The sequence below is a fragment of the Microtus pennsylvanicus genome, chromosome 4 (assembly GCF_037038515.1).
Source record: "Microtus pennsylvanicus isolate mMicPen1 chromosome 4, mMicPen1.hap1, whole genome shotgun sequence".
Taxonomy (NCBI): Eukaryota; Metazoa; Chordata; class Mammalia; order Rodentia; family Cricetidae; genus Microtus; species Microtus pennsylvanicus.
Window position 1 is genome coordinate 21,819,536 of NC_134582.1, and position 13,136 is coordinate 21,832,671.

A 13,136-nucleotide genomic window follows, 5' to 3' on the forward strand; every position below is an offset into this window, starting at 1 on the left:
ATTCAAATTTTTTCCCCCAATGGAATGTTTCAGTATGAATATCCTAACATTTCATTAAAAAATGTTACTATGTAAATAATACAAATAAAGTTCAGAAATATAAGTAATATAAAGACCTCTTGGACTAATGTAAAACTTCCTCAAGATAATAAATATTACATATGCATAGGAAAAACTGGCTACAAATTTCCAAGAAAAATAAACCTCAACGTAAAGATTTGCTATAAGTGTAAAACAAGGAAGGCTGTGTGTACTAAACACGGTGAAAGCTTATTATCACTAGGCCTGTAGTCCAAAACTTTACTTCAGATATGAATTCACAGGTCCACTGCTTCATAACCGACCATACAGACTACTGCCAAGACCATCTTCCCTCTCTTCTGGCTACTTTCACATTGTGCCTATTAGGAAGGCTCTGGAGCAGGGGCGGGCCCAGTAGGCTTCAGTTATCAGAGGTATGTATTTACTATTTTAAAAGTTCATCATAGCTATAGGAAAAGCAATTCAGACAGAGCCCACACCTTACAGACACTGCGCTGCACAGTACTAAGGCCAAAATAGAACAAACCTTTAAAAATGTTTAGGAACTTCTCCTCTCTCACTACTAAGATGTATAGGAAAGAACATAAAATCGGCTCGTTGTTCTTTACTAGTTTGTCAGTGGATGTGGGCAATTAGTTAGAACACCAGGAATGCGGGAATCAATGAACTTTCTGGTCTTTGTAGTGAAACAGAACAAAAAAAGCAATCAGCAGTTTGATGGCTTACATTGTTGTGTACAGTTGGAAAGCCATCGCTAAATAAGTGTAATTTTGATTACAAGTATTTGCTTACACTTGAGAAATGTAAATACCTTTATACCTTTTAATTTGGATAGATAGACCTATTACATTTAATATTGAAAGTACTGTCAAATATACAAGTGTGCTCATTCTGAGAACAGAAAAAACATGAAAGCCCAAGGCCTGAACGCACAGCGGTGGAACTCAGTGCCCGTGTAGACGTGATACAATCATTTCGGCACAACGCTATTAACTTGCTTTGTTTCATAACTGTGGGTCTGACCCTGGAGTTACAGTACAGAGGCATTCCGCTGAAAGGGAAGATGCGGCACGTGAAGGCGGCTGCTCACCTCCTTAGCTATGGTGGTGATGAAGGCGGGTGGTCTGGCAGTGGCAATGAGAGAAAGGGCATGCCGTGCAGAGCGGGCAGAGTCAGCTGCGGGGCTCAGAGGCAGCCCCATTGTGATGCTAAACAGGGATCAGAAAAAAAGGAAAAAGAAAAGAAGCATTAGAAATATAGACTCAAAAGATTAGACACAGCTTATAATGTCAGTTCAAGGTCAATGGGAGCACTCAAACAGTTAGAAGATAATAGACTTGGAACAATGAGCAGTGATTAAGAGTCAGGGTGTTCCAGCATCAAATACAAAATCGAATTATTAACCATGAAGATTGAAAACAGTATGTGCATCTGTCCGAAAGGTTAAAAATGCCTTGTTAACAAATTATCAAGAACTACTACTGAATACACATCACAAAGCTAAGGTAGGGATGCAGACTGTGCTGGGTGCTTTACAGTTATGCGAAAGATAATTTGTTCATAAGAACAGGTTAAAAACTATAATTGAGGCACTTTTGAGAAAGGAAGCAAAACTCATTCCTGTTTGCGGCTAGGAAAAGAACTGAGAACGACAAAACTGCTTTCAGTTAGCTATTGTTTTTAGTTTGAAATCTCTGAGCACCGCTGGCCCACTCTACACTCAGAATGGTCAGAGCCCACTGCTGAGTACCCGCACCACTGACACTCGTTTAGCATTTAAACAGAAAGTAAACCAGCTGGTATCAAATTTCCTAACAGAAACAAGAAACAGCAGACAGTCCCTTTAAAGTGAAGTAGGTAATGAAACAATCCTAGACTGTGAGAACTTGGGTCCTGATAGGGCAGTGCTAATAATACATTCCCACTCTAACTAACATATGAAAGCAGTCTTATCTACCACTAAACTCACTTGGTGCATGTGTGTGTATATACACACACACAAATCACTGTGAAAAATACTAAGACTTTTGACTAAACTCTAGCTAAGGAGCCATATATTAATTATACAGAGGAAGTATTTTATTGCATTCAGTTATAATTTTTCTAACTAAATAATTTTAACTTAAATGAACATGTGAAGATCCATTAAAATGTATTCCAAACAAGGCGATCTGTAAGTATAAGCTAGATTGTTTAATAAACATTCTCAAAAAGTTGGTTGGTCCCTCTATAATCAAGCTAAGAATAGTTGTCTTAATTTTTAGCTGAAAATCAAATGAGTTACATGGCTATTCTTAACCTCAAAGGAGGCAAATTGATGGCAGAAAATTTTGCTTTGCTATTTAGTGACTATTGTGCTTGAGAGCCAGTGGTCTCAACCTGTGGCCGTGACCCCTTTGGGGTTGAGCCTCAGATATTTACGTCACAATTCATAACAGTAGCAAAGTTACAATTATGAAGTTAGTAACAAAAATAATTTTATGGTTGGGAATCACTACAACATGAAGAACTGTGTTAAAGGGCCACAGCATTAGGAAGGCTGAGAACCACTGCTTAAAAGGATGGTAATATATCTAACTCTCCCATGTCTTTATCCAAATTGAGGGTAGCTACAAAGTAGGGACTCAGATAAGAAGAGTACATGCAGCATTTCTTTGATATTTAGAAAAAATAAGAAAATAAACTGAGCATTGAGAACAAGCACACATCCTGTACCAAATAAACATGGAAAGTGAGGGTTGCATGACCTTTGGCTCCTGGGTGCCAGGGGCTGGGAAGAGGCAGTATGCCAGCTACCTAGTCTCTCTCCTGTGTTAAATGCTACCAATTCAAACTGAGCAAAGAAATGTTTTCTACCTGAGGATGAGACTTAAGAGTGGATTGTTTACTATTTTGTAAATCCACATTTTAGGTTAACTTCCTTAAAAGCTCAAAAGCTAGTTAAATATTTTAGGTATTTACTGTTTCCTTTTATTTCCAACAAATCAAATGAATAGGAGCTGACGATATTGAAGGGGGGGTGACACAAATCAAAATGCAAGTTAACTGAATAATTCTGAACAAACCGACTTTTGTAAAATCACAAATTTTGTAAGACCAGTCACTGGGAAAAAGCAGCACCAGTTTCCTGGGGAGTCCACCCCACATCAGGAAAGCTACACAAAGAACTAGAGCCAGAACTCAGGGGCTGAGGTTAGAGCAGGCTTGCTTGTGTTCTGCTTCATGTCTTCTTAGATTTACCCCCAAACACCCCTACAAGGCGATACAGACATTTCACAAATGACAAGCCAGGTCAAGAAAAGCTAAGTGAGGAGCTAAGGTAGTGGCGCACCACAGTCCTTCCACGTTTGTTATCTGGGTTTCCTAAAGAGATTAAATGGAAAATTCCAGCACTAATCAATACATTCTAAAATGTATGAAATTTAGAGTAATGTGATAAAGTCTTAGGCTGCATTGTCTGGTATATGAATCATATCTCTGTCCTAAGTACACACGCAGTATATGCTGTCTGTGTGGTCACTTTGAAGGTATCAGCAATGCTTATGTGCAGGTGGCCCTCTGGAGATACCGAATACTGTATCACAATGCTTCTACACACAGTTCATCTTACCTGTCTCTTCATATACGTACCACCCAAACAACCAGAAAACATAGTATGGTTTGATATTTGATGGAGGGATCTATATTCATAAAACTTTTATTATACTATGTCGCTATGATTATTCAATTTTATTGTTTTTTAAAATATCTTACAGTGCATAAATTATAAATTCAGCTGTATTACAGATCTCTATGTAAAGGAAAAATACTACATATAAAAGGCTTTGGATTAGCATGGCTTCGTGAATTCACTGGGAGTGTTAGAATGTTCCCCATAGGTAACTGACCTTTACAGAAAGCAGAGAGTAGCGGGGCATGGTGACACTGAGGTGACCTACATTAATGAACTGATAACATGACTAAATTTAGTTGCTGTCGATGAAAGGCTACACTGCTTGCTTCCCTGAGAGAAGTTTGTGGGATTTGTTGAGATACTGAGGTTTCAGATCTTTTATTAAATAGTTTAAATGAAGAATAGCTTACACGTACCAGTTGGGTTTATCATAACATTTGAGACTGCCCACTTAGGAGTGAATAACCAACCTATGGGGGCTCACCTCTGGAGAAGACTAATCCTCCCTCTCTCAGCAGCAGGGTTTAGCTTCTGTGCTGCATCTGGAGATGACGTTATTGGCAGCAGGCATCCTAGTCCTCTGGTTCTTACTCTTTCTTTTTTTGGGGGGGGGGGGTTCATAGTCCAGAATTTTCTCTGAGCCTTAGTGAAGGAATTGTGATGCAGATGTAACAGTTAGGGACAGGTAGCCCACTGTCACTTATTTCCTGTGTTGTGACCAGTTGTAGGTCTTTCTAGCAATCTCTATCTGCTGCAAAAGAAGCACCTTTGAAGAAGCATGAGAACTACTCTCGTCTCTGTGTGTAAGCACAAATATTTACAATATAGTTAGAAATTACATTGGCTTAGGAAAATGGCAGAAGTGGGTCTATGTGATCACTCCAAGGACAGACAGTGGACTGGGTTTACAGTAGCAGACATGTATTCTCTCCTGTTGAGTCAGCCTTGATTCCAATTAGACAACTGGCGGTTATTGCCAAAATAAAAGCCACGACAGCACTATTGGGAATACCTGGCTAGGCTGCCCATTACTGTGGTTCCTAAGTGTCCCAGCTCGGAAAGGCCTAGGGTTCGCTTTTCTCCCTTGGCAGCTCGCATAGCACCTTTTCACACTGTGGAGTTCTCACTGTGATTGAATATCCCCCCCCAAAAGCAAGGATTATCCTCCAGACAAATAAGTCAAAAAAACCCAAACAAACCAAAAAAAAAAAAAGATAATCAAGAAAAATAACAATTTAAAAATGAGCTTTGAATCTTAATAAGAAGGAATGAAAATGGCTAAGAAATATCTTTATAAATGGTCAACATCCTGGGCAATTAGGGAAATGAAAATTAAAACTACTTTGAGAGTTCATCTTAGCCCAGTCAGAAGTCTAAGATCAAAAAAATAAAATAAGAGTAAATGCTGGTAAAGATGTGGGGCCAGAGGACCCTCATTCTCATTGGTGCAACTGTAGAGTGAAAGAGCCACTCTGGAAGTCAGTGTAGCGGATTCTCAGAAAGCTAAAAACAGATCTACAAAATGACCCAGCTATACCGTTCCTGGGCCAGTGTCCACAGGACTCATCTGCTTAGCCATGTTCCTGTGCTCTATTATTTGTGTGCTGTGCATTTTAATGTGAGATTCTATCTGAATGAGAAGCGTGGAGGGGAAGGGCTGTTTGTTTCTGGAACCTGTGTGTAAACCCAGCCTTACTCTATGCTCTTGATTCTGCTCATGGGCTGTTGTGTAGATCATTTGTTTTATAGATCTATGGGATAGGCCTTTGGGTTTAGTTTTTATTCTACAGAAATTGGATATCACAGACTATTTTACTAAGTACTTCCCTAAACACATATGCACGTGCATGCGCACTCATACACACACACCCCTATCCAATCAGAACCACCAGGGATGAATGCTGTTATAGATTAAAAATGTGGATGTAAACATAGTCTCCTTAGGCAGAGATCCTTCTTCTCATGACCGTTCATGAATCCAATTCTTTGGCTTGTTCCATTTTAGGAAAATCATTTTAAAATTTCCAAGAAGAACATTTTAGTAAAATGTTACCATCTAAGATTGTGAGACATCAACCTTTGTCAAATTAAGGAATACTCTATGTATACATTCCAGGAAAACATTAAGCTTTCTGCAAACAAGTCAGCAAATCTTAGACATTAGTAACAAGGCTTTGAAAACAGTCCATATCAAAAACAAAGAAAGCTAACACTGTTTTAAATACATTCTTACTACATGACTCCCAGGATTTCCAGTCCATGCGTTCTTGGAAACACTGGTTTGTTAATATTGGTTTCCAACATGACAAAGAATACACAACACCTCTGTGTCAAGTGAGAGCTTTACCTTTAAAATATTTAAAAATTTTAGTTAGTATTATTATTGTATATGTATACGCTTGTGGGGGTCAGAGGACAACTCTGTGGTCCTCTCCATCTCCTTTCGCGTGGGTTCTGGAAGGACACAGGTCATCAGGCTTGTATTGTTGGTCAGGGAGTGCCGTCACTCAGTGAGTCCTCTCATCAGTGCTGGGAGCTTCAGTGCATAACTCTAGGCAGTATTCATTTCCAACGCTCAAAGACAGAAAATTTTCCCTACTCTTTAGACATGTATCTTTTAGAAATATTTCCTGCAGTTGCATAGATTTATGGTAAATAAAAAATTATGCTGACCTGGTTTATGTAAAGAGCTTTGTTAGATTATAAACCCTTGTAGGTTAGTTTTTCATAATAGGAAAAATTGCCCAATGTACAATTCTAAAGAATGTTTGTATTTGTAGTGTATTTCTCTTGATCCCTCAAACTTACTAGAAATGGTTGAGTTTCAGTTAAAATACTCAGTTCTTCTCTTTACCCCTATATGGTTCAAAAGGAACCCTTCCAGTGTATGGTGCTTTTCTGTATCTCAAAGATTCTCGGCTTCCAGCAGCTCTGTTTCCCTGCCGGTGTTCGGTAAGCTGTGACAATACCTGAAAAGCAATAGGCTTTCTGAAATCCCCACGTCCTCAGCTGTGGTAGCAAATGACAAGCATGGCCCCTCAACAGCTGGGCTGCGCTCCACTGTTCTTCCACAATAAAGGCTACACCGTGACTTAGGCAAATAGAATCTGAATCCCAGGCCACACAAAGCTAGGAAGAGGCCAGTCTTTCAAGAGCACAGGAGTTTTCTGCTTGCCTATAGAGCAGAATTTGCCCAACATTTCTAATACTCTATCAGTATATAGAGACTCAGAGATCTTACTTTAAAAAGGACTTCTTAAAACAAACAAAAGCTGTGTTTCTATTTTTATCATAATTATGGGTAATTATGAGATTCAATTATTTCAGGAATGCACAGCTTCATTGTGTTATTATACAACCCACATTGAATAAATATACCATCTTGCCCCTTAAATCCTCATAAAAGCTGCTACCTCTAGATCGCTTACCAAACAAATAGCATACGCCTTAAGTACAAAGGTTAAGAAACAGGAGTCGAGAGTCCTGAGTGGCCCGATCCTGCGCATGCTGAGTGCACTGGGCCAGATTAAGTTAATGGAGACTGTCATCTCTAAAACACCATCAGAGAGGATTAGCATGCCCCTGTGTGAGGTTGGCAATTAAATTTGTGAAGTGTTCTACATTTCAAAAAAAATTTAGTGATATTTAAATAAAAAATTTAATTTCTATAAGGTACAAAATCCTTAATGAAAATTCAATTAAAAATCCAAAAGTACATTTAAAATTTTGCATTGACCATTTTTTAAATCTTTATTTAAGTTGCTTTGAATTTTATAGGTGTAAAGATTTTGAATAGTTTTATAGTCTTAGCTTTTGGAGTCAGCTAGAACTGAGATTAAACCTGTAGTTAGAGACTGATCGTTCATTTTCCCAGCAATAACCACACAGAAACTGTGTTATGTACAATACTGTTTGGCCAATAGCGTAAGCGTATTGCTACTAGCTCTTCTATCTTAGATTAACCCATTTCTATTAATCTACATATCGCCACGTGCTCATGTAGGTGGCTTTCGTATGGCTCAACAGACTCTGGGGAACCAAGCTGTTGAAGCTGTGCCCAACTCTTCCATGGCTAGCCTCCAAAGGACAGGACAGGCCCTGGAGAGCCAGGCTGGGGATGCTGTGTTCCCTCTCCCGTGACTAGCTTTGTAGAGCTGCAAAGGTCCTGGTGAGCCAGGTCAGGATAGCTACAATCCCTTTTCTGTGACTGGATTGAGTACCCTCTTGCATGACTACAAACCCATGGAAGCTGCATACCCTTTTCCACAGCTGGCCTCCCCAGGGCCTGCCACGACAGGGAAAGAGTCACCCCCTATTGCTGCTGACCTTTCTAGGACAGAACAAGCCCTGGGGTGCTAGGCCATGTGTTGGCAAAGGCTGTTCATTCGTTCCCTGCTACTTAGACCTGAAATAATTACACAGAAACTGTATTAATTAAATCACTGCTTGGCCAATCACTTAAGTGTATTGATAGCTAGCTCTTATATCTTAAATTAACCCATTTCTATTATTTTATATTTACCACGAGGCTTGTGATTTACCAGCAAGGAACAGCCCCAAGATCAGGCGGGACAGAAACCTTCGCCATCAAATGGTGCCAAAGTGGACAACTGCATCCACATAAAGCCTGAGAGAGCTCGGAAAGTAATTCTAGACACAAAAGAACAGAATCAAGCATGGCTTCTTGATAGCAGCATTTTCTCGGGTGGGCTCAGTTTGCAAGAGGCAAGCAGAGGCACAACTCCTTTAAGAGAGGCTTTATGACTCAGCTTTAGCTGCAAAAACCTCGCAGCCCTTTTAAGAGGCCCCATCACAAAGCACTTAATTGGTGTTTATGAACAGCTGACAGCATGCTTCTTGGTGGTGGCATGGACCTTGTAACTCCATAGGTTTTGACAATAAACATGGTTCTTGGCAGTACCTCCACCATGAAGCTAGACTCTCAGAAAGCCAAGGAATGTGGTGGATTCAGATGTCAAAGCCACAGCTTTAATCCTAGCCATACTGGTTAGCAAACTCATGTGGTCAGAAAAAGAGATAAACAGTAAAGATAAACTCGGACTAAAAAAATGAAACAAACCTCTAAATGATTTACAGTGTGCTTAAAAATATATTCAGGTTTGTTGGGGGGGGAGAATAAAGAATGAAGTTCTTAAAGACTGAGAGAGAGAGAGAAGTTGGGTGTGCTGGCACACACCTTTAATCCCAGAACTTGGAAAGACAGGTGGATCTCTGTGAGTTCAAGGACAGCCTGGTCTACAAAGTGAGTTCCAGGGCATCCAAAGATACACAGAGAAACACCATCTCAAAAAAACCAAAAATTAAAAATAAAAAAAAATACAGTTTAAAATAAAGGCACTTAAATATGGAAAATACACAGAGAATCTGGATACTGCATGTTATTGTGTCATCTTTGAATTGTTTGATGGCTGAGCAAGGAGCAACAGTTGCTAAAAGACATTTGGTTATAAATGCTGCTGGATTAATCCAACATATATATTTTGAACATGTCTTGAAGTCAAAATTTAAGTCAAAAGATACATTACTTTGGAAAAGAGGTTTTGCTTTTGTTTCTTCAGGAAATGGGGGCAGTGAATTCATTCTGGGTTATGAAAAATTAGGTTTGAACAAGGAAGAGCTCCTGAAACACCTCTGGTAAGAGCAGATGGCCGAGATGATCCAACATTTCAGAGGGCCTCAATTGGAGTTTCCTCTGAGTTCTACATCCAGAACAGCTTCAAGACTGTTGGCTGAGATGATCAAGACTCACAGAACAATCCAGTTAGGACTTGACCATAATCCTAAATTTTCTTTAGGTCCCCATAAGATTATCAGTGCCTGCAATCAGCAGGAAGTAGCCTGGAAGAAATGGATTATGGATGTTTTTCTTTGTTTAGTGTATTGGTTATAAGTTGTTATGGATAATGGTCAGAAGGAGATTAGATTCAGAGCTATTGTTTTGAAAAAAAGGGGGGAGGGGAAGTGCTCTGGGACAATGGTCTTCTACCCTGTAAAGATTTGTCACTTGTATTGGTCTAATAAAATGTTCACCGGCCAGTAGCAAGGCAGGAAGCATAAGTGGGGCAACCAGAATAGGAGAATTCTGGGAAAAGGAAAGGTTCAGTCTGCAGTTGTCACCCAGACACAGAGGTAGAAAGATGAGAGTGCCTTGCTGATAAAAGGTACCCAGCCACGTGGCTAACACAGACAACAATTATGGGTTAATTAAGATATAAGAGTTAATAAAAAGCCTGAGCTAACAGGCCAGCCAGTTTATGATTAATATAACCCTCTGTGTGCTTCTTTGGGATTGAATGGCTGCAAGACCAGGCAGGACAAAAACCTCTGTCAACATAAACCCAGTAATTTTTACCATCTAGAAAACAAGTGATAGCATCTCTCACAGATTCATACACTATATCTGTGTGTGTGCACTTGCAAAATGGGAAAGATCATGTTTACTGCCTTGGGCTTCTGTATACCTAAATGAATGTGTTTGCAATAAGCACAGCACATAAACTCCTGAGTAGCATTGTATATTGGTAGAGTAAGCAATAAAGGCTCAGACAGAGATAGAAATTAGGTAAGTAGTATAGGGTAAAAAGACTTCCAAGAAAAGAACCCAGTTTTATCTAGACAAAATCCCCAAATTCCCTTGAGCTCCTGGCTGCCTCATTGTCAGAGACACCAGAAATTTAGAGGGCTCTGATGTCTAATTTAGTTCCTAAATGATTTATGGTCACCTCTTCAGAGGTGGGTGTGTAGAGTAAGAATTAGGTTCAGTAAGGGAAACCTCATTCTTGTATGAGGACAGAACCTCTGGCCTGTGACCTAACGCTCCAGTTTGCCAAGGTCAATCACTTAGTTAAAGAACCACCCCTAGGAAGACAGTTTACAGTAAGTCATGGTAAGGAGGTGGGCAGAATGTATCTTTTAAAGGAATATTGTATTTTCCTTCTCAGAATATCCACCCCTAGCACTGTAGTTTACTGGTTTGCAGCCATGCAGCTTTGTACATCTGCCCACTTTTCTGAAATATTCAGATTAGTATATGTTCCCTTACTTTCTTCTAGGTCTTCTCTAAGCAGGCACTGTTTAACACTTTGGGACTCTGCAACATTTTAGGCTTTCTTACTTTTCCCCAAAGCTTCCTCCCAGTCATGTGGATGCTTGTCTGTCATGTGTCTGACCTTCATGACAGGACAGCTTAAACAGCATGACCCTACCCCCCACAACACATACACACTCCTATTCTCCTCCAGGAAGCTGCTGAGATTTACAGCTCACTTGCTGTGGGTTTTTTTCCTTTTAAACTCCAATAAAATTGTCCTTGAGCTTCCATTTGAGTCTGTTCTTAAATTATTTATTAATTACACTAAGAGCTCCGAGAGGTGAATCCCAATCTCCCCTGCATCAATTTGAGACTGCACTTGGAACCCGCAGATCTATCTCACATCAGTGCACACAGTAGGTGCTAACTACAAGTCAGGAACCTCCAGCTGCAACCAATCTTTGGCCTAACTGTTGTGTTTCTTAATGGGTGAATCCCAGTTTGCATCCTGCTGTTAGGTCAGAGGACATTTACTTTCAGTTGGCATTTGTTCAGAGACATGCCAGAGCCTGGCCTGGTGCTGTTGTGTGTCCCCGTTATTCTCCACAGCCTATTCTGATGTGAAAACCCAGGTACACCTGCTTACCCTGTTAATCATCCCAGAAGGCCTGTCAGCGCCTTTACCTCAATGTCTTGGCCATTGTGAGACAGTATCTTTGATTCCACCTGAAACTAGAAATATCTAACACTAATCCTTTCATAGGATTTGTTAATAAATAAATGCCTGCATGTTAGTAAGCACACCTTCAAGCACAATAACTGGGAAAAAAAAACTAGAAAAAAGTGCTGATGTTGTCTAGACAGAACTAGACATAAGTGGTAAGTCAGAATTCTACTGAAAGGTGTTATGAATTCTGGGGAAATGTTCTATTGACCTCAAGGCACCTTACAGGTCTGTGACAAAAACTCCAAGTTCCAGTTCTTACAAGGAATGCCAGTACTTGAAAGAGAGGGAGGGAGAACTCTTGGATGATACAAGAATGGGAATAAAGAGGGCAATAGTTGCTATGGTTGCTCTTTCCATAAATGTGAACTGAACTTTTAAGCACTTGGCATTATATTAACTTTTTCACACTGCGAGCTTAGCATCATGGACAGAATCAAGGCAGTTGAGCCCTGTTATTGTGTACATAGCAAATCAGCCACAGCAAGACAGGAGGAGTGGGGAGGCTAAGAGTCGTCTTTGAGCCCCTGAGTACACTGCTGTTTTACTTCCCTCATCTCAGTAAGTACTCTGTAGCATCTACCAAGTGTGTCATGGATGGAAGAGGCCATTTTCAATCTAAATCTTGTTAGAGATTAATAAGCAAACATTTTGTTGTTTATTATGCAATTTATCATGATGAAAAGTACATTGGACTCCTCAAGGCTAAATGCTGATACATTTGTTTATTCAGAGCTATGTAGAGAAAGTCATACTAATCTTTGTGAGAGAAAGGATGTAAAAGCAAGATTTAAATTACCTACTGAAAACTACAGAATTTATGTCTCTTGACACTCTCTGAAGATGTACATGTTTACTTTGTACATATTGCTAATATACGCTTGATGTAAACTTATTTTAAAAACAAAATTATAAAAACTAAAGCTAAAATGAAACCTACCATTCATTCCAGGAAACAAAACAGAATATAAACTTGTGAATTTGGGTTTGGACAGATCTGAAAACAAACCATTTTATTGACTAATTAAACATGCTACATGTTTCTCAAGTGCCTGCAGCCCATGCTGTGCTCTCCTGTAGGTACACAACGTCGAGTAAGGAGGAGACTAAAGATAGAAAATATGTTCTTAAGATTTTCGCAAAGACCAGCTGTCTTGTACTATTGGTGCAAATGTATGGGCCAACACCCCTCCTAACTCCAAAAGTTACCTGGGAAATATCTGCTGCCTTCCTTTATCAGAAACTGTTCTGGCCACTAATCTATAAAGCTGCTCGCTTGCCAGCCTGTAATCTGTTGAACACTGGGACCACCCCAACAGCATCTCCACTTACACAGCAACTGCCACGGTAACTCATCAGTCTCTTAATGCTCTGGTTGCCTCTATTTGACTGGGCTGTGGCATATCTGTGGGCCATCATCTTGATTGCTAACTGATGTAGAAGGACCCAGTTCACTGTGGGGAATACTAACCCTAGGTGGGCTGTTATAGGTACCTGTATGTGAAAGTTAGTTGAGGCCAGGGCATGAGCAATCAGCATTCCTCCATGATTTTGCCTTCAAAGTCCTTCCTTGACTTCTCTCAAGGATGGACTTTGACTTGGAAAGTGTAAGGGAAATAAAACTCCTTGCTGTCCTAAGTTGGGTT

General features: G+C 39.9%; 1 protein-coding gene across 3 annotated transcripts in view; it reads right to left on the bottom strand.

The window, feature by feature from the left end:
- Positions 1 to 13,136, bottom strand: part of Wdr7 (WD repeat domain 7) — a 277,322-nt gene that overhangs the window by 61,482 nt on the left and 202,704 nt on the right. For all 3 annotated transcript variants that reach the window (XM_075968486.1, XM_075968485.1, XM_075968488.1), the window contains one exon: positions 1,133 to 1,250. In XM_075968486.1, the coding sequence (XP_075824601.1) occupies positions 1,133 to 1,250 (118 nt within the window). The remainder of the gene's footprint in view (positions 1 to 1,132; positions 1,251 to 13,136) is intronic.